This window comes from Benincasa hispida, chromosome 1, assembly GCF_009727055.1.
Source record: "Benincasa hispida cultivar B227 chromosome 1, ASM972705v1, whole genome shotgun sequence".
Taxonomy (NCBI): domain Eukaryota; kingdom Viridiplantae; phylum Streptophyta; class Magnoliopsida; order Cucurbitales; family Cucurbitaceae; genus Benincasa; species Benincasa hispida.
Window position 1 is genome coordinate 10921322 of NC_052349.1, and position 22627 is coordinate 10943948.

Below are 22627 nucleotides of genomic sequence, written 5' to 3' on the forward strand. Positions count from 1 at the left end.
GCAGGTGAAAGCTGTAGAGGTTTTGTTGCATGCTTGTATTGGACTGTGCCAGCGAAATACTCCCCGTTTGAACTCCGAGGAGTCTGAGACACTTTGGTTCAAATTACTTGACTCGTGAGTTCTTTACCTTCTGGCTGGGTTTTTCTTTTGTATAAGAAACATTTTTTAAAAAATGAAAAATAAGAAACACGTCTAAGTTGAAATTACAAAATGATCAAGAGTTTTTTTACTGCAGTTGTAAAGTTCTTTTCCTCACGTTTTCTGAATTGTGTATTAGTTTTATTTTGATTGCTAGTTTGGTCTTCTTTTGCTTACTTGTTGATTTTTTGCTTTTTCACTCCTTTTGGAGTTTGTAACCTTGAAACCTTGAGCAATAATCTCATTTCATTTTCTCAATGAGAAGTTTCATATATTGTTAAAAAAATATGAGAGAGAAAAACTCAATTAAGAGGAAATTTAAAAAAAAAATAGTTTTGTTGGATTATGAGGAAGGCGTGCTATAGTTTTGTTTTGTTTTTGTTTTTTTTGGGAAAAGGAAACAAAAAACTTTTCATTGATATAATGAAAAGAGTCTAATGCTCATATTACAAGGAGATATAATAATGCAAAAAGACGAGATAAAGGGATCGGCAGGTGCATCTGACCATCTCAACCTAGTTGACACCACCCTAGCACCCTCATCATATCCCAAAAGATACAAAATGGAGATGGTGGGCCATAGTTTCTAAGTAGAAAACTTGCCCCATATGAGAGCTAAAAAGGATCATGGATTGAAGAAGTTACCTAAACTTTTTCTCTATCCTTGAAGACGTGAGGTATTCCAATTAGACCATAATAAAGCTCCAATAAAATTGAGTCATAGAGTTTTCTTCTATTGAAAGGATGACCAACCAAATACTGTCACAACATGCAAAACCTCTAGTAGATATGCCAGCAAAAAGTTGGGGAACTGTTAGGATCCCTCCTAACAAGAACACTCAACAACACAAAGAACAAACAAACAGACTAAAAGATAGAATGATATTGCAATATCCAGAAGAAATAACAATATACCATAGCCTTTTAGTAGTAGAGATTTCAAAAGTGTGACGGACAACGAAATTTCGTTGAAATAAGCGGGAGACTATACGTTTCCGAGAAGCACATACACAAAGGGAATTTGGACGACCAAAGTGGCTTTTGAACAAGACTCACCGACTTAGGAGCAGTCCAATCGGTCCTCCAACTTCGGTTCACGACTGGTGCTCCTTTCTCAAATCAAAACAACTCTAAACGTTAAGGAAGCCCACGAAGCAGAAAGACCACCTGAGCGAACCGACTCCCGCACCCATAGTCTAGTCAGGTTAGATTACACTTTCTTAAGAGGAAGAGCACTGGAAAGTCAACATCAACCTCCCAAATTTCCCAATTAGGAAACAACTACCAAATTCTTCATACCCTTCCTCTCAACCCATCTTCTCTATTTATACTAAAAGCCTAACAACTTACTAACTAATACCGAAGTGCCCTATTGTAATAACAATCCTAATATTTATTAATAATTCTACTATTTCCATAACTAGGGGTCTTACAATACTCCGCCCTTCAAAGACACCTTGTCCTCAAGGTGGGAAATAAGACTCTCTCTTTTTAATTGAAACAAAAAGGGATTTTCAAAAATAGAAAAATAAGGGAAACTATTTATAAAATAGCAAAATCTAATCTTCTTTTATAGAGGCTGATAGAAGTCTATCAGTATCTATTAATAATAGAAACTGATAGAAGTCTATCATTGATACTATGTGATAGACACTGATAGAAGTCTATCAATGTCTATTGGTTTTTTTTTTTTTTTTTGCTATTTTTGTAAATAGTTTGACATTTTTTCTATTTGTGAAAATTTCCCAAATAAAAATACTAAATTCAGACCACCAGCCTCCTGGGAAGAAATGTCTTCTCTTCATCCGTGGGCAGCAACTGGGCTTTTAATAGTTTCACTTGGATTTAGCCCAAAAACAATGCCAATATGCTTCTGCAACTTTTTCCAACAGCTGGTCCATCGCCCAACAAAAACAAACGGCCCCACAAAATGAAATGGGCCCAAAAGCCCTTGCTGGCTTGCAGGAAATAGTGGGCTTCATCCACCAGCCCATTAACCACCCCTTTTCTTCAGCCTTGGAAGGACAATGGGCTTCTTCTTGTACTTCAGCCCATGAACCAGACCCGTAGATAATGCTGCAGCTTCTTTTAACACCTGACCCCACCACCTGACACTTCAGTGGGAAGGTCTACGGTTTGAGTCTGTATAACCCTATATTATTAATAATTCAAAAATAGAATTGTTTTTCTTTCCTCATCATTGTTTGTAATGTTTGTAACTGACCACTTGATTTGGTTCATCATTAATGTCTTATTTTTTTAGATGAAATACATATGAAAATTTTCCTATTTTCCCATACAAAATCAAGAAATTAGTAATGCCTCTTCTCTTTGGGATAACTACCCAATTCTAGTAAGTTTTTGGAGTCAAAATCATGACATGAAACCGGTTAAAAACAAGGATTAATTTTCCCACCACTTCACAAAAATTGCAGCACTCCCAATCCTTCATCTCCCTCCACTGTCGGCAACCTTCCTCTACACATTTCAGCAACTTCAACCTCCTCTTCTTCATCATCCCCGACCACCTCCACCCTTGCTGTTGTATACGACCATCCCTAGTTGTTTTCATCTTCGATGCCATTCTCCCTTTTTCCAGAATCTGCCACCCGACGCCGTTGCTCCGATCGTTTGGCCGTTCTTCTCCACCACACAGAAACTTGATTCCCACTTCTATAATTCAACGGAAGTTATTTGCTAACGCCTAGCCCACCATCTTCCTATGCATTCTTTTTTTAAGAATAAAAACACAAAAACTAATATCCATCGCAGCAGAAATTGAAAATGGTTGGTCTGTTGACTATAAACGGCGGCCTGTGGCACGTAGCGGAGGCCCAATTGGTGGCAGATGATATTGTTTATCAGTGGCATCGGCGTGTCTAATGGAGATGGTCGGCAATGTGGGTGAAGAGCCGTACCTGTCATATAATGCCATTAGGGTTAGTTTCTTCCCATAGGTGCAGCAATGCCGTGTCAGGTTGAGTCTTGGGTCAAATAACAACCCGGCCTGAAATCCACCTTTTAAAGCTATCACATTTTAACTTTGAGAGATAATGGACCTCATCCACGAAATTTATAATCAGCTCAATAAGCCAAATTCTTCAACCCCTTGATAACCAGGAAATTGGGCCTCTACCCAATCACTCATAATCGGTCTATTTTGGAAGGATAGCCCAACTGATATCACCCAGCTCTCCTCCTTGGGCCGGAGGTGGCATCATCATCCATATTCATTTTTAGTCCGATTAACCTAGAATTAATAAGGTCTTGATTCCATTCTTCTCCCACCCAACCGGTTGACACGTGGATGGCATTAGGGTTAATCTTTTCATTTTCCTCCCATTTTCGCCGCTGCTTGTTTCCTCTCCCTCTTTCTATTAGCTCTTGACACGTTAGTGGTCCCCCACTATCACGCCATTGCTCCCTTTCCTCCCCATTGGCCTTCGTCACGACTACATCTGCCATTAACAACCCGATTGCCCTCATCGCCAACCACCTCCTTCTTCGCCATTGGATATGGCCGCCATTCTCATTGCTTTTGGATCTAACGTCGTCCTGGCTAATAGTCGGCCTTTGAATTTGCCCACGTCGTCTTCTCCTGATCAGCTCTGCCTCTCCTTGTGGTTTCTTCACCATCTCCGGTCTCCATCCTTTTCGCCATCCCATCCAACGAATCGCTGACGTCTTCTTTGCCTTCTCTTTACAAAACTTGCATTTGCGCCCTTCCGGAAATTTCATCACCAACTGTAATGGTGTTCGTCGATTCTTCTTCCATCTGACATCTCAATTTTTCTGCCATTTGTTCCTCGAATAGTACTCCTTCCAACAATTCTTTGTTCATCTGTCTCCTTGCCTTGTCCTCTGTAATGTTTGCCCTATGTTTCTACCTTCTTTGATTGGCGTTTCCACTTCCACCAAGTCCTCATCTCCGTCCATCTCACTCTTCGCCGTCGGTTTTGGAAATCAACGACCAGGTATCGTTTCTTCTCTCTATCTTCTTCACAACCATTCTCCTTTGATTCCAACACTTTCACGCCACTGTTTTTCTCTTTTTCTTTCCTGCCATGGAGAGCTCCTCATCACTTCTTTTTTTTTCCTTTATTTCCATCGGTTGTACCTCTTGGCCATTCTGGTAGGTTCCATTGGCTTTCCTTCCCTCTCTTCTATCTTCGGTGTTGATTTTCTCTCATTGGAGCTTGCTTGAACATACACCATTCCTTATTCATTGCTGCTTTTCCACGATTGTGGAATTCCTATTTCTCCGATTCTTCTTTCTTTACCTTGATATTAGCTAGTCTTCTCTCCTCTCTTTCTCTTTCTCTATCTCTTCGCAGACATTCAATGAGCTTTTGTTGCAATGCTCTTACATCTCTCTTTACTTCTAACATTGCTTCATTCAATCGACCACAATTCATTTCTAAAATTGATGTTCCCAGGATGAACAGCTTTGGTACCAATTTGTTAGGATCCCTCCTAACAAGAACACTCAACACAAAAAACAAACAAATAGACTAAAAGATAGAATTATATTGCAATATCCATAAAGAAATTACAATATACCATAGCCTTTCTAGAGGGCTACTCTCTCCCAACATTCCTAATTAGGAAATAACTACCAAATTCTTCCTACCCTTCCTCTCAACCTAGTTTCTCTACTAAAAGTCCTAACAACTTACCAACTAATACCAAAGTGCCCCCTTCTAATAACAATCCTAATATTTACTAATAACTCTACTATTCCCATAACCATAACCAGGGGTCTTACAAAACTCAGTCCCAAAAAATGTCACAGCATAGGTTCAGGGATGAATAAATGCCTCCAGACGCACTCTTGCAAATAGGGAATTTATTTGAGTGGATGAAAAGCCAATGCTATCTTCAATAGGCCTCCTTATAAATGTGGAAATGGTTGTGGAAAAGGGTAGAAGGGAGAGAGAAAGCATAGTGTGCAGTGAGATAGGAGAAGTTCTAGGACATTGTATGTGGACCCTTTGGGTTAGTGTAGGATATTTATTTATTTATTGTTTAAACAAAAACAGGGCTTTTCATTGAAATAATGAATGAGTCTGCTACTCAAAGTATGTGAGACAAAACAAAAATAAAAGATTTCAAACTTGCCAAAACAAGGCTAGAACTAGGGATGGAAACGGTTTGGTGGCCAAACAGAACTGAACCTTTTTTTTTTTGTCTTTTTGTTTTTGTTTAAACTTTGTACGGAACGGAACCACTATTTTTTGCAGTTCGAACCAAACCAAACCAAACTGCATGAAATTCAGTTCTGAGGTTTTTTTTTTGTTTAATTTAACTCTTTTTGTTTTGTTTCCCATCCTTTTTATCTTTCTTCTCCCTTCCACTTCCTCTTGCCTATGGTTTCCATCATCAACAGAAAACCTCATTAACAGAGAGCAAATGTTGTTGGATTGGAGGGTGTTGCCATTTTCTCTTCTTTTTCAAAGTTGATAAAAAGCATCTCTAAGAATTTGTTAATAAAAGTTTAATGAAAATTTGATGCAGATCTTGAAAAAGAAAAAGAACTTGAAATGGGCTCAATTGATCAGTGTGTATGACAATTTAAAAAAAAATAAAAAAAATCAGAGGAAATCACAGCCATTTTTTCTTTCCATAATCCATAGTATACTATACACTACCCAGTACCCACAACAGAGAGAAGAATCTGCCGAACAAATGAAGGTAGCTAAGGGAGAGACTGAGAGAGACTTGAGAGAGACTGAGAGGGAGATGGTCAAAGGGAGGTGGGTGCAGCTGTGGAGGCGGTCGAACTTTGAACAGTCTTTGAATAGTGAGGCGTTCCATGAGGTTGTTCGTGTTCCACGTTCGAGGAGCCGTGGAGGCGGTCGTTCGTGTTCATGGGGAGGTGTTTGTGAGATCGAGAGGTATGGAGGGAGGACGGAGGAGACTGAGGTGAGTCTCACCATGAGACTTGAGAGGTCTGGGACTTGGGAGTGGGCGGTGGGACTTGAGTGAAGGAAGAAAGTTCTAACCCTAAACTATTATATATCTATATATATATTTTTAATTTATTAAAAACGGTTCGGTTTAGTTTCAAAAGTGGTTTTCGAAATTGAAACCGAACCGAACCGAATAATTTGGTTTCAGAATTACATGGAACCGCACCGAACTGCTTTTTTATTTATTTATTTATTCATTTATTATTTTTTTTTTCCGGTTTTGTTGATATTTCGGTCGTTTGGTTAGGTTTCTACGGTTTCACTGTCCATCCCTAGCTAGAACCATAATACAAAGTAGAGACTAAAGTTATGAAGAGGCACTAAAAACATTCCAATTTAAATCAATATCTTGAGTTGAATAAGGAGCAAAGTGTTTAGATAGAATCGAGCGATCTCATAACGAATAGAATAAGGAAGTGACTTGTCTTGAAATATATGTTGATTTCTCTTAAACCAAGTTATTGAAAGAAGAGCTTCCACCGCATTAGTCCATAAAGTTTGAGCTTGCACTTAATGCAGGGCCCACTAAAATTTGAATGACGTTGGACTTGAAATCATTGCTCCAAACCCAATGAAGCTTAGATGGCCTTGTGTGTTGTTGGGGGGAATTTTTTTGGCATTTTGTGTTAAGGTACAGGAGAGGTGGGAGCTCTCGAAATTTTCCTTAGCTTGTTATTCTCTTTTATTTTCAATAGAGAAGTTCTATCAATCGTCTTTGGAGTTTCTCATGGGTGCGACAGTGGCTAAGCTACCAAATGAAGAAATTTACCTTCTTCGGGTGTTCTTTCCAAATGTATATAATGCCACTATGTTTTGATCCAGAGGAAGTGAGATCCAATGAGAAATTTTGTTGAGAAAGTACTATTTTTTCAAGTTATCACGTGTAAATATCATCATCTAAGATTTATCAGCAGGGGATATCTAGTTAAATATGCGGGGTATGGGGTGAGGTATTAATTTCTTGGCATTTTGTGTTCGGGTACAGGAGAGGTGGGAACTCTCAAAATCTTCCTTAGTTTGTTATTCTCTTTTATTTTCAATAGGGAAGTTCTATAAATCTTCTTTGGAGCTCCCAAATGAAGGAATTTACCTTCTTCGGGTGTTCTTTCCAAATGTATAAAATGACAATATCTTTTGATCCAGCGGAAGTGAGATCCAATGAGAAATTTTGCTGAGAAAGTACTATTTTTTCACGTTATCACATGTAAATAACATCATGCAGAGATATTTGAGAGATTTGAAAGGAGGGTAGCTAGCATGCTGATAAATCTTAGATGCCTCTCTCATTGCTAACAAACTTATTGATGAATGAAAAAGGAAAAAGAAGAAAGGGATGTGTTAACAGCTTTTTAACTTTTAATCATATGTTTTTTGGTACACGTACATATGTGTGTGTCTCTATATCCCATGTGTATCCATCTTAAATCTTAATTGGAAAAAACATAGGAACCACTGTCTCCCTTCGATAAATATATCCTGCAATTGGGTAGTTCCTGAGCATAACTTTAGTCTTAGAAGTAGTATGCATTTATAAATTAAATTGGTTCTCAGTTTGTGATAAACTTTTTTTCTTTGGATTGGCAGGTTTTGTGAGCCTTTAATTGATTCTTATAATTATAGAACTGCTTCTTTTGAAGAAAATCAAGTTCAATTCTTGAACGAGTCATCAGCTTCACAAAAGGCTAAAGAGGCACACATAGTTACATGGAGAATTTTGAAGTCTAATGAAGCTGCCCATATATTGAGGAGATTATTCTCTCAATTTATCAGAGAGATAGTTGAGGGGATGACGGGATATGTTCATCTTCCAACTATCATGTCCCGACTTCTATATGACAACGGAAGTCAAGAATTTGGCGATTTTAAACTTACCATACTTGGGATGCTTGGGACTTTTGGCTTTGAAAGAAGAATCCTGGTACTCTTTTCATTCCTTCAGTCTTGCACTTGCTACAATATGTCTGGGGTGCTTGATATCTGGCTTATTCTTTTTCAACAATAAATATCATCATTAAATTTTATGATTAAAATTTCTAGTATTAAAATTTTTAATCAAGTTTTTAAGTTTGTATTCTTAAAATTTTACATGGTAATGGAATAAGGGTCTTGATTTGAAAATAAAACGTCTTCCTTTAAACTCTGTGCGACCAAGTAATAATTATAGAGTTTAGTTGAGGCTACTAATGTATGGATCTAATGGAACACAGAACGTACATGTTTATTTCAAGGTAAATGCCTAGGAGATATACACAATTCTGAGGCTTGAGTTTCCTATCTTGTCTTAAAGAGCCAAAACCATTTATATGATCAAATTTCCCTGAATCTCTTTCTTTTATGCTTCATTTAGACTACTCCGTACATTGCATTATGGCTTCAAAATTCTAGGAGTATGCATCTCTGTTAGAAGTGTTCTAATACAGACGAAGCTATAAATATCTGGGAAATGCTGTGCATGCAATTCAAAACTTGCATTAAATAGAACATGGAGGCTTGACTAATTTTCTGCGTTAGGTATTCAAATATTTTCTACCTCATGTAAATTTAAAGTCTTTTCAAACTTGTTTAGGATACTGCCAAAACTTTGATAGAGGATGACACATTCTATACCATGAGTTTATTGAAGAAGGGGGCGTCTCACGGATATGCTCCCCAGAGTGTTGTCTGTTGCATATGCAATCGTCTTCTTATCAAAAGCTCATCAAGTTACAGAGTACGAGTTTTTAACTGTGGTCATGCAACTCATCTTCAATGTGAAGATCCTGACAATGAGGCATCGGGCGGTGACTTCATATGCCCAATTTGTGTCCATAGCAATCAATCTCAACGGTCTAGAAGCAAAGCACCGAGCGAGTATGGTCTAGTGAATAAATTCTCATCAAGAACTCAATCATCATCGGGAGCTTCTGTTTCATATCCACAAGAAACAGATTTATTGGAGCTCCCATATACTCTTCAGCAAATACCACGGGTATTGTTTATGTCTTACTAGTGCAGTGAACAATATGCTCTGTTGCAACTGAACTAATATACCTGAATTTGTTTGCTGCAGTTTGAGATACTGACTAACTTACAGAAAAACCAAAGAGTAATCGACATAGAAAATGTGCCTCAACTGAGGCTTGCACCACCAACCGTCTACCATGACAAGGTCACAAAAGGATATCATCTCTTAGTAGGAGAAAGCAGCAGTGGAAAAGAAAAAGTAGAAAGACTAAATAAGAGCAGGCAACTCACGGAGGTTAAAGTAAAGAGACCGTCCTCCCTACGATTCCCTTTAAAAGCAAGTCTATTCGGTGAGTTTTGTTTCTGATCCTCCTAATATGCTTATCTTTCTGAGCTGGCAAATTCTGACATAGAACGAAATACATATATAATCATGTAGGAAAAGAGAAGACGACCAATTCTTGACAGAGTATGGAGCAACTATTTAGTTATAAACCCATGTGAGATAGAGGTGTTTTTTATTAGCTATAACACGGCCCTCTCCCTCTCAAATTTCAGAAGGGAAGAATGACACTTTGTAGCTGTAAATACAAATACGAAGGTAGGTAGTTAACCTATTTGTTAGAGTAAATGGTATGAGCTATCAATTGAATTCAGCCAGCATACCGATACAGAGATACGTCCACAAAGGGCGCAACCCAGTTCAATTCCCAACCGACTATATAATTGAGTGTTTAGAAGATGAAACTGATGTTCCTGTTGTTTTGATCAAGTTCCTTCTATTTTGGTCTCTAGAATATGGTTGTAAACAATGTTGATTATGATTCTAGTTATCGTTGACAAGTTTTGGAACTGAAAGTAGTCCCAGAAAAATAAAATAGGGGCTGTGAAATTGGTCAAATAGAAAACAGAAAGCATTTAAAAAAATAATGATAAAGGAAAAACAAAATGGATACATATTTTCTCAAGGACGTTCTGTAAGGTGGCCTTGACATCCACTTAAAGTGCGAAATGTTAAATGATTCTAAAAAAAAGAGTTGAACCACCACAGTTCAGTCCATGCATCACTGGGAATCGGAATGGGAGATCTGGAAATGCATTGAACCTCTCTGAAGAATGCACATCCTGAATTGGGGATAGTCGAATTAACCAAATACTTCTTTCCTTGAGAGGAAATCATCTTTGGCGGTAGATCTCAACCTTCTCAGGAGATGATCCGGTGGCTTCGTTGATATGATTGTACGAAAGCCAAAACTTGTTGACATGACTTTTTTAATTTAAAATTTTAGTCACGCCATTTTTTCAAAATCTACCCAATTGGAAATTCACATTCAAAATCATATCTATAATAGAGTAATTCTTTATAAACATTTAAGGATCTCTATTAAAAACACTATTAAAGTTGAACTTAAAAACTCCATTCTTGATTTCTTCGCAATTTCTTGCCAAGTTACAATATTCCCATCTCCCTTTGTCAACCTTGGTACTTGATACTAAAGGCCAAATTCAATCTAAAACGATGCAATTATCACCTTTTGTAGTCCAAAAGATTCAGAGGAAGCATGCTAATGAAACAACAAATAGCGACGTGGAAACCAAACAAATTATACCAAATATTACAACTATCAAACTGAGAGGACATATGATATATGTATAATTATAATATAACTCAACCGCAAAGGTGAAATCAAATCTATAATCTATGGTATATAATTATAATATAACTCAACCGCAAAGATGAAATCAAATCATATTCAAATCAAAACTTCTGGCAAATTTGTTACGGATGTCCAAAATTACATATCTGTAAAATAACAGGAGCCCCCCTCGGGCATCTAAAAGATAATCAACCTCAAACAAAATAAGCGAAGCCATAAACCGACCTAATCAAACAAACTGAATCCCATATCGTCGTCACTCTCTTCCTTAGGTTCTTCCTGCAAGCACCAAAAGTAATCCAATCTCAAAACTAAGCTTTCAAAATAGAAAAGACTTGAATATTTATGTGATTCCTAGGAACGAAATGGCTTATCGCGTACCTTTTTCTCTTCCGGTGGAGGAGCAGCTGCAGCAGCAGCGCCACCAGCAACTCCACTAGCAGGGACAGCAGCAGCCACTGCGGCACCACCACCAGCCCCAACATTGAGGATCAAATCTCCAATGTTACGCTTCTCAGCCAGCTTAGCAAAAAGACCGAACCAGTAAGATTCCACATCTGGCACATTAGCTGCCTTTACAATCGTGGCAATCTTTTCTGCCTGTTTAAAAAACACATTTTGGTGTTTTATTTCCTTACAAATGATAGGAAACGAACGCTCTCATAGAAATAAAAGAAAAAAAAGGCAGGTATCATAAATTGGCACAAAAATCATAAACACGCCGACGATCTAGATCGTAAGCATTCTTTCCACAGAAATACAAATTAAATGTACTCCATGTTTCGTAATTTCTCTATTCTAAACGGAAATCACGCAAAATATTAAAAAATCATGATATCCACCCAATCACTTAGAACAACACATGGTAATTTCCCATTAGTTACTACGATCCCCGAAACTAATGAGGAAAAAAAAAAAAAGAAACTTAATATTGAAGAAGGGTGCCAGTATTAAAGAGAAGCATACGGTAATGGGGATATTATCATCGTAGAGGATGAGGGCAGCGTAGGAGCAAGCAATTTCTCCGGTCGACATCTTTCACCGCACGTTTGCAAGCTAGCAAAAATTAAGAAAGAAGAAACGCAGAACAACAACAGAGATCAATTACAGAAAAACAAAACAAGAACAAGAGTTGAAAATTAAGCTGAAGAGAGATCTCAGACCAGATGAATGGCTGTTGTTCGCTGCGCTAAGAGGGAAAGCGTTCTAGGGTTTGAGAAATCACTGAAACTTGGGTTTTTATTGATGCTTCAAAGTGGGCTTGTATTATTTGTGGAGCCCTGCTTCGACAGGCCCAAACAGAATACACGTCCCAAAATATTAGCCAACCCAAGGCCTACCTAGCTGGTCCGACAGCGTTGCAATTGTCAAAATAACGACGGCGCCAGGCTTAAGATAAAATATTATTCAAGGAATGCCGTACGTGTCGCCATAACATTGGACTAACTTTAATTAATAACAAAAAGGAACTAAACCCTACCCAATGAACCATGAAAATCGGACCAAGTAACAAAAGAATTTAAATTTTTTTTATCACTTTAAAACAATTTGCAAAAATAGAGTAGAAATTTTGCAAAAACGGGGTACAAACAACTCAGCACCATTTTCTTTTTAGGAAAATAATACCTTTTTGGTTCTTAGTTTTGATTCTAATTTCTATTTGATTTCTAGATTTGAAAATTTTACACATTTAGTTCTTGAGTTTTGGGTTTGGGTTTTGAGTTTTGAGTTTTGAGTTTTGTTTTAATTTAGTCTCTAAATTTTAAAATGTTATAATTTTACGTTTGAGATTTGAAATTTGTTTTAATTTGGTCCGTAGATTTCAATTTTTTACATTTTTAACCTCAATTTTCATTAAATACTTACCTTCAATCATTGACGTCAATTTCTATTAATTAATTATAATTAGAAGTGAAATTTTAAATTTAATTTTAAAAGTGATAAAAATAATAAAACTTAATTAATTATAATTTCTTTAATGATTTTTAATTTATTAACATAAATTAACTCCAAAAGACGGAAAGTGAATATTTAGTGAAAAATTAAGGTTGAAAGTATAAATTTTGAGACATAGGGACAAAATTGAAGCAAAATTCAAATGTCAGGGATAAAATTGCAGTATTTTGAAATCTAGGAACTAAATTAAAACCAAACTCAAAACTTAAGGTCTAGATGTGTAATATTTTGAAACCTATGGACTAAATAGAAACTACACTCAAAATCTACGGACCAAAAATGTATTTTTTTTTATTTTTTTTAATTTTTTTTTAATAAAACAACTCAGTTAATTGAATGGAAATCAGTATCCTTTTTAAATGCTTTATTTTCTTTTTCTCTTTTTTTCTCCTTTATTTATTTATTATATTTTTCATCTATTTTGTTTTGTTTTATTTTGTAGGTTTTGTTTTATGGGTAACTGTGATAAAGTTGATGTATGGGTAATTGTGATAAAGTTTGATGTTGATTCATAGCCTTGATTGCATGCTTATGTCTGTTTAAGATTTTTAATGACGGTTAGTTCCAGGATTCATGATTGTATGCTTATGACGCTACTTCATGCATGCATAGGCTTAATCGTACATTTTTTTTTCTCTAAACAATCAAATAAAAGAACCGAACTTTTATTTAATAGTGCTCAAATGAGCAAAGAGAAGAAAACATAATTAAATAATAATAAATAAACTAAAAAAAATAAAATAAAATAAAAAAATTTACCGTTCGGGGTACCCCTAAACCCAACTTTAAAATGAAAAATAATTAAATAGTCAAATAATGAAATTAATGAATTTTTCATGAGAGTTTAAAACGCCTAACTCCTAAACCAGACTCCAAAACATTATATTAAGTGCGGAAGCAGTAAGTCGTCCTATCATTACCCTTACTCAGTACATTTTTCATGGTCAGGTCACGGATCTCTCTTGTCATGCGCTGGTCTATCATTACCCTTACCTGAAAAATAGGAAAAGAAAAAAGTGAGTATAAAAGTATACTCAGTAAGCGGCCCACTACTGGGCCCACTCAGTGATCTGTTAGTCTTTCCATTAGACCAAAACACACAAGGGCATCATAGGCATAAGGGGTGAACCCAAAGGCACGCCTTCATAAGTGGTGACGCAGGTCACAGGCATAAACATAAGTGGTGATCCCAAAAAGGACACCGTACATAAGCATAGGGTGTAGGCCCGAAGGCTCACAACATGCGATGTGCATAGCCCAATGGTAACACTAACAGTCACTAAAATCTCATATAGACATAAGCATACAATCATGAATCCTGGAACTAACAGTCATTAAAAATTTCAGATAGACATAAGCATGCAATCAAGGTCATGAATCAATATCAAACTTTATCACAATTACCCATACATCAACTTTATCACGCGCCAGAACAACGTCAAGTGGTAGCTAGTGTGCGACAAATCAAGACTTGGGCGATGGAAAAAGTATGTTGTCTAGGCATTGGCATTATGCTAGGCGATAATGCTGCTGTTGGGGTTGATGCCCTAAATCTCGCAGGGTCCTATAGTTTGTAAACACAGGTATGAACATATAATTTTTATAATATGAGATATTTTATTCACTTTAGTCTATGATATATAAGATATTTTAGTTGCATTAACCACAAACCAATAAACTAATATCCATGGTTATTGTTATAACTTAAGCATGTATGTGGAGACATACAAGTGGATCGTGCTTTAAGTGATAACCTAAATGGTCTGTAGTATATGGATAAAGAAGGGAAACCTTATCCTAGTGACACTACGAGTGTGGCCCGTTTTGTAGGTGTTACAAATGTTGTAAAGTGCTATAACTCGTATGATCTTGATCATTTGTGTATTAGACATTCGAGCGGGGATGCTCCATACAAAGGAGTTTGTATAAGACCGGACCACGAAATGTTTAGTCTTGTTATATGACGCCGTCCATGATAGAGACTTTCATTTCACTAAGACTACCATAGGTAACATGACCTTAATTCTGAGTGAGTTGTGAACTCCTGCCTATGAGGGCGGTTCTTTGATTTACATGGGTGCGAGTGCCAGATCGCTGACTCAAACCAACCACTTTGGGAATTTTTCTAATTGTGGAGCTGGGAACTCAGCTACACAAGACGAAATTCACTTCTTCCTAGAAGCAGAAGTAAGTAGATAAATTACTCCCTTAAGGGTGATCCTGGGGCTTGAACAATGTGACACTACATCTTCTCTTGGCCCGAGAAGGGTTTAGTCATAGTGGGACTATGACATATTGTTCATTAAAAGAATTAGTGGTATTTAAGGAGTTAGATGTAACTATAGCGGCAAAACGAAAAATTAGCCTAGTTGTACTTGTGAACGATTTGTGAAGGGTCATTGTACTGTTGATTAGTTATATCCGATGGATATAGAAATATTTGTAGTACGAAGAGTGCAGCTGTTGGTCTTTAGTGGTGTGCCTGGCAGTTAACAGATGGTGGATATCGTGATTAAAGAGTTTAGTCAGTTATTCACGTACCATTGGAGCTTCAAGCTACAGGTCCATAAGGTCCCCTTGGTAGCTCAATGGATTAATGTTGAGAATCAGTTTTTGGGTTAGTTTGAAATATTCAAATTAACAAGAGGGAGTTTGATTATATATCATATAATTAAATTAATTCAATTATATATAATATAATTGATTTGATGTATTTAATACATTGATTGGAGGAATTAATATAAATATGATTTATATTAAATGCCATAAAAGAGAAAAAGAACTATGGTTTATATGTTGCATATGATGCAATATTAAAACTATAGGTTATAAATATAATATGATAAGTTAGTTATTGTATTTATTTATAATATATCAATTATGAGATAATTAATGTTTTTCTTTTTCTCCAAGTGGGTGGTTATACACGGTTTATGGCTAACTAATGGATAAAGTTGAAAAATGGTTTTTCATTTTCATTCCATACGTTTCATGCATCAAGTGATCTGATTACTTGTTGAGAGAGTAAATGATAAGTCATCGAGTTTTCTATATGATAGTTACTCGCTTACTACACGATCGAGTACTAAGTCTATACGATAGACGACTTCTTCTTCTGTCGTATACTCAATCATTTACTCAATTGTCTAATTCCTCCATCCCTCTACCCAAATTCATACAGAGCCCATACCTCTTGGATTCTCACACCAAGAATACCAAGGTAATCGAGTGGTGGTGTCCAGTTCCATTCGAGGATCAAGGATCGAGCTATACTCGCTGGTGATCGAAGAACTTCTATTTGCTCATGCGTTCGTGTTGTTGGTTGAGTTGCTAAACGATCGAGGGATACGTGAAGACAGGGTTCTTCAAAGGTATCATTTACTCGATCCCTTGTTTTTAATTAAGAAGCATGTTATTATTTATCCTTAATGCATAATTTTTTTGTTTGATTGTAAATGTTTATATTCTTTCACAATGGTGTTTGGAATGATTTGCTTCCGCTCACTAGTTCTCTAGTTTTAGAGTTCCTTCAGTTGCAAGCTAGGAAAGTCAAGGTGACAACCTTGAGCAAGGCGTTAGGCCTAGCCAAGCGTTGGTCTTGAGACACGCGTCCAAAGGGGTGTGTGATGGTACAAGTGATGGCCTTGAGACATGCGGCCAAGGGGTTATACGATGGCAAGGCTAGTAAACTAGCGTTGATCAATGTTGATGTCAAGTAGCCATCGTTGGTAATTACAGGAAGATAATCAGCTTAACCACCATTTTAAGTGGCCAGCTTTTGTGATCAGATAAATCAATCCCACTTTAGGGATGAGGTGGCAACTTAATAGTTAAAGTAAAACATGTAGACTTGGGTATAAAAAGGAAGGCTGAATTCAGATGCACGGTTTGAGCAATCTACTCATGGTATTAAGGTGATTTCAAAGCCATTTGAAATCTTGATGAGTCTAGTTGATAAAGTAGGCTGCCGAAAGGAAACTTCAAAGGAACTGAGCTGGAAAATGAAGAAATTACAAGAAGGTCGAGTTCTCGGGTGAATCTGAACCTGTGATGAAGATTTGGAGTTTTTTTGCCAAACCACAAGGAATTATAAGCTTAAATTTTAAGGTAAGCATGTTAAAATAATTTTGAACAAGTTTTTAGAAGAAATTTTTTTTGAGGAAAAGTGTGAAAAATGAGTTATTTGAATTATAAGTTGAATCTAGAAATTTTGAACAAGCAGGCAGCTGTTTGAGATGAACAAGCAGATAACTCATTGTTGATGCGTATTCAGCTGGCTGCTTGCTCAACTCAACGTATACACAGTCTGGTTTGGGCAGTTCAAGGCCCGATTCACCTGTTTCGAATCGGATGGATATTTATTTGTAATAGTTAGATTTAAATTTCCTTTTAGGTGTCCAATCCAAGTCCGTTAATTGCTTTTATTTTTACATGTGATGTATGAATTTTATTTATATTTATATGCCATAAAGTATGTCATATAGTATAAAATCCCACCATAAGTTATGCATTTAATTTCATGCATCATATTATAAATGTTATAATTTAAGATGCATGATTTAATTTTATAGCATGCTCATACAGCATATCCATGTATGATTTACATTATAATATATGGTTCAATGTATTTATGAATGTATGTTATAGTATGTTTCATTACTTTATTATATAAATGTCATATATGTTAGTAATAAAATGAAATTACATGAAGCATGACACTACTTTAGGTTAATTTATAAATGTTATAATTTACTAAAGTATGCTAAAGCATGCAATGTATGGTTTTAATTTATTTCTTTTGTTTATCATTGTTATAACAAAAATTAAATTAGAAATTAAAATCAATAATTCAGAGTTGCATGCAAATCTTAGGTTATAATCATATTTTAAAATTATTTTAAAACATGATTCACATAAACCTAAGATCACTTTTCTAATGAGATTAGAAATTTAAGTTTAATCTTTTAATCGATTCAATAGGATTAAATTGATCTTAATTAAAAGATTAAATATTCTAACAACTGTATCTATAAGAGACCTTTTGTCAAAGGCTAGTTCTATCTAGGTTGAGGTATTTAAGTTAATGGAAATATAACACCCCTACCTAGGAACTTACCTAGAAAGGTGAATTGGATAGATTTGTTACAAGCATGCAAGTTTGATTAAAGTTTGTTAAATATTTTAATAGACCTTAATCAAAATCGTTTAACTATCCAAAGGCAAGTGTTGTTTTATGGGCAAATTAAACAATCACTTAATTAAAATCAGTAGCCAGATTTTCCTAAATTAATTAACCCTAGGTAAAACGCTCAGTGGGAGGAAAATGGGGTATATGATACTTCATTTCATCCTCTTCACGTTTCTTCTTAAAGTTCACACCGTGAGATCTATACTCGGCATCAAGGCATTATGGGTGTCCCTCTAAGGGTGGCAGTTGTATAAATCAATATCAAGGTGAATGAAGAGAGTGTTTTTTTGGATTGTACCATCATGCAGCGGAGGCGACGAGGATCGATAAGCACTCTAATTCATTAATTTTGGCAAAAAATAAAACATGTTATAGCAGAAATGGATGGGTTTCAAGTCATACCTTTGTAGAACTTCTTCAAAAGCTTGAATCCAACTGCAAATCTCTTCGAATCTTGTTGTAGACCACCTCAAGATCTTCCCTACTATCCTCTTGGTGCTCTAGATTGAGTTGTGGGACTTAAAATAAGCTAGAATCAAGGGAACTTAGAGAGGTACTCACAACAACAACCCAATGAAGAACTCTTTCTTCTTACGAATTTTCAGCAAAATTCTATCGGTTGCATTGCCTCAAAATCACTCCAATCTCTTCAATATATTGCAGACCATCATGCAATGAGAATAGCTGTATGATATGCAGCTCTTGCTTGGAGTAAATGAAGACTTAAGATGGTGGGTTTAGTGTGAGCAACTTGAAGAAGACAATGGAAAATGCCAATTTTCCATTTTGTGTTTTTCCTTCTTTTTCAACTTTTGATATATTGATTTCATAAATTAATTTATTTTATAAAATTGAAAATATTATTAATTATACAAAATTAATTTTTCTAATTAAAATTAATAAATAAATATTTAAACAATTTAAATAATCCTAATTAATTTAATATCAAATATTAAATTAATTTTACACAATTCCATCTTTATTTATTAAATCATATTTAAATATTAATTCTCCAATTTTGTTTAATTCTAATTTGAACATTTCAAATTAACTTATCACACTACTCTGGAGCTAATCCATTTACGAGCTAGTAGGGGGACCTCGTGACCTACATGTCATGGGCTCCAACGATCCGAGATTAATTGACTAAACTCATTAGACCGAATTAACCCCTATTCGTTAAGTAATGGGTCACTCCACTAAAATCCATAGTTAAACTCCTCTCCATGTAGATATATTATGTCCACTCGATATAACCATAATTAGTAGGTTAACCCTTCACAAGTTGTTCGTAATAACGACTGGGTCGAATCTCTGTTTTACCCCGAATTACCTCTTATTCCTCAAGTCCCACTGATCTTCTAATGAACAATTTATTTGTGATCCAATTCAAAAAATCGAGTCCCTCTTGAGCCAATGAGAGGGTGAGGTCTCTTGTTCAAGACCCAGAATCATCACTTAAAGGGAACAACCTCTCCACTAACCCTAATCGGGTAGGAGTGAGTTCCATCTTGCAAGGCTATGTCCCTAGCTATTCATCTGGTCTTATCTCCAAAATGGAAGGCTTATTGAGCAGTGACATTGGACTACTCTTACCATTTGCAGATCAAAGGATAATCTTGAACAAACATGAGTTCATAGTTAGCTCAGAATTAAAGTTAAGTTACCTAGGTCATCGCTTTGAAATAGTCAGTCTTAAACAGTAAACAACGTTATAAAGTAAGAGTGACTAGTTTCGTGGTCCGATCTTGTACAAAACTCATTTGCATAGGACGCCTCCAATCCTCATGTCATAACATGTACGAATTAGGATCACTTCGTTTGTAGCACTTTACAACTCTTTGTAACAACTACAGAGTAGGCTGCATCCAATAGTATTACCAGAATAAGGCACCCAACTATAGAGTAGGCCGCATCATATTTACCTTTATCTGCCTTGGCCTTAGCCTTAGTGGCCTTCCTTTCTTTCAGCCAGCAAGGACAGTTCCTCTTCCAGTGTCCATTCTGGTTGCAGTGGAAACACTTTTCCTTTTTAACCGATGGTGGACACCTTCTTGGGGCGACAGGCGACAGGTTAGCAAGCGCCTTCCCTTTTCCCTTACTACCCTTCTTCTTCCCCTTTGCAGAGTTAGAAGTAGAAGGTGCAGAGTTCGTTCTTGAGGTCGAACCTCTATGGAACGTCATGGAGGATGAAGCAACATTTGCCTCACCTTTCTTTCTTTCCTTACTTTTCAGTAAAGATTGGTAGGTCTGCAACTCGTTGAGGAGAGTTGTAAAGTTATATTTCACTTTGTTAAGAATTACATTACTAACAAAGTGCAGGAAGCTCTCCGACAAAGAATGCAGGATTATGCTAACCTGGTTGCCCTCATCGATGGTAGACCCATTCAACTCCGCCACATTGAAGTGGATGATGACGGTAAAAATGCACGTTATCTTAGGCCTTTTATTTAGAATTATGAGAGCTGTTAAGCAGAATATGTGGTAATTATGTTAGGAATTCATGAGAAAATGAGTTTTCATCGTTCAACATTAAGAATCTCGATTGACCCACTATTATGCGTTATTATGCATTCAATTGTCTATCTTTGTAGCTAACACAGGAAGCAGACGCAGACGCGGAAGCCGGGCTATCACATAGACGACTGCATGTGGAGAAATTCTCCATCGCAAACGAGAACACATACATTCAACGCATGGGTGTTGCGGTAATCAACCGCATGCGTCCATCACATAGAAGTTTCGATCGTCAAGCGATTGCAGTCATTTCAAGATTGCGGCTACACGATGATGACCATAATAGTAGGATTACCAATCGATAAATTCATACTACCGGCAGACTTCCTCATTTTGGATTATAAAGCGGACGAAGATGCGCCCATCATATTGGGACGACCATTCCTTTCGACCGGTCGTGCTCAAATTGATGTACGTAATGGGGAGATTGTAATGAACATTCATGGGGAAAAGCTCCGGATTAAGGCAGTAAGGATCCTAGAGGACAAAGAAAAGAGGGAAAAGCCACCATAGACGTGAACAACCCAGTTTGGAATAAGTAGTCCCTGTGTTATTATATGACTCAACCTCATCAGGGACGCAACTCTTTTGAATATCCTTTTTCCTACATTAATCCTTCATGAACTTTCAGCATCTTAATTTCGTCTATTATCGCATATCTTTTTTTTTCTTTACTTCTAAAAATAAAACTTGTTGTTTTGTTTCAAATCATTTGACCCTCTCTTTGTTTGTTTACAACGATTAAGGCACAGGATTGTGGAGATGTTACATGAAGCATCAAATTATCTCACTCCATCACCGCAATCCAAAGAAGAGAGATCATCGCAAAGATGGATGCATCAATACATACTGCGGGTGACAACGCAAATTTGGGGGTGTATTCTTCCTTATCTCTGTTTCAAATTTTGCACTATCGCATTGCATTCTAGTTTAAAAGATTTATCACCGCATCCTCTTTGATTACCGCAATCATTTGCCATAGATAAATTTAGTACATTACCGCATAATGTCTCTCTACCAATTATGATTTCAATGATGAAAAACATACTTCTATTTATTTCGTAAATACTAGAGTCAACTTAACTTTAAGATAGTCACCTCATGAAATATTTCTAGAAGTTAGGGGTTTGCTAGCTTTCTTTCAAACTCTCTTTACAAAGCTTTTTATGAACATCGTATGACTCATTTCAATCTTTTGCAATGAGGACATTGCCGCATTTTAAATTTGGGGGTGAAGTATTTATTTTCAACCTTGCTATTTTGAAAAAAAAAATTATTTTAGGAATTACAACTCCACTGTCAACGCAATGGGAAACCCATGTTAATAAGAGTTAAGTTGTGAAAGGCACTTACCCGTAATTGGATGTCCGCATGACATACGTGGGGGCAAGCCAAAACGAAAGTAAGTCACCAGGATCAACGCATAAATAAATGACCACAACTCCACTGCCAAATAGGCATGAGTTTAGTCTGAGAAAGAGTGCATTGCTCGTAGTTGGATGTCTGCATGACACACGTGGGGACAAGCTAGAATGAAGGCAAGGCACTTGGATCAGAGCAAGGTCAGAAAAAAATAACAATGACAAGAAATATGCAAGGATAAAATCATTTGACACCTCGGTGGAAAATTTTTATTTTGAAATAAATCATGCGATGTTCCAGAAGTGAGCAAAGTCCTTTTGAAGGTTAAGCTTGTGGTCCCTAGGTCTTAGAAATATTTTGAGAGGAGACTTGAACAAAACTTAAGGAAACTTTGGTATATAGGATTTGAACGAAGTATCCTTGAGAAATCTAGGAAAAGAACATTGCGGTTGACTTGCTAAAGGAAATCTTCAGCTTATGCTTGAGGACAAGCATTGTTTAAATTTGGGGGTGTGATAACGGGAAAAAATGCACGTTATCATAGTACTAAGTTCTTAAAAAATGTTGGCTTGCGTTGATATAACATGTTAAATTGCGTCCATTTAGCATCAATTTCATAATATTGCGGTCGCATGCGTTCATCGCAAAGGAACAATTGATTTTTGTGTTTTTATGTAGAATATGCGTTGACGCAAGGTGGAAGTCGCGATCATAGGAAATCCTTGGTCAAGCACAGCATTACCGAAAGGCGTTATGGTGATCGTGTTCGCAAATATTCGCCTGAGAAGGATTGCCGCAACTTGGTCAGCGCATGGTGGGCACATCTGGGTGAAAGGCTAATTAATCACGATGGGACAGAAAGCTGATGACAGTCAAATCCGAATTAAGTTGACAGT

At 36.5% G+C, this 22627-nt stretch overlaps 2 protein-coding genes across 3 annotated transcripts in view; one reads left to right on the plus strand and one right to left on the minus strand.

Annotated features, from left to right (window-relative positions):
* The window catches only part of LOC120074784 (vacuolar protein sorting-associated protein 8 homolog), a 44365-nt gene extending 34405 nt beyond the window's left edge, over nt 1-9960 (plus strand). The window contains exons 15-19 of one of the 2 annotated variants that reach the window (XM_039028026.1): nt 5-114; nt 7692-8025; nt 8674-9075; nt 9157-9400; nt 9490-9960. In XM_039028026.1, coding sequence (XP_038883954.1) covers nt 5-114; nt 7692-8025; nt 8674-9075; nt 9157-9400; nt 9490-9515 — 1116 coding nt within the window. In that variant the 3' untranslated portion in view covers nt 9516-9960. The remainder of the gene's footprint in view (nt 1-4; nt 115-7691; nt 8026-8673; nt 9076-9156; nt 9401-9489) is intronic. The other variant, XM_039028025.1, reaches the window with a different exon arrangement.
* An 815-nt stretch (nt 9961-10775) lies between these two features.
* LOC120074810 (60S acidic ribosomal protein P1-like) lies at nt 10776-12006 on the minus strand. The gene is made up of 4 exons (XM_039028027.1): nt 11872-12006; nt 11675-11764; nt 11090-11308; nt 10776-10987 (listed from the first exon to the last, which is right to left on the minus strand). The coding sequence occupies exons 2-4, from the start codon at nt 11741-11743 to the stop codon at nt 10934-10936; spliced, it is 342 nt and encodes a 113-aa protein (XP_038883955.1). The 5' UTR covers nt 11744-11764; nt 11872-12006; the 3' UTR covers nt 10776-10933.
* Between the last annotated feature and the right edge of the window lie 10621 nt (nt 12007-22627).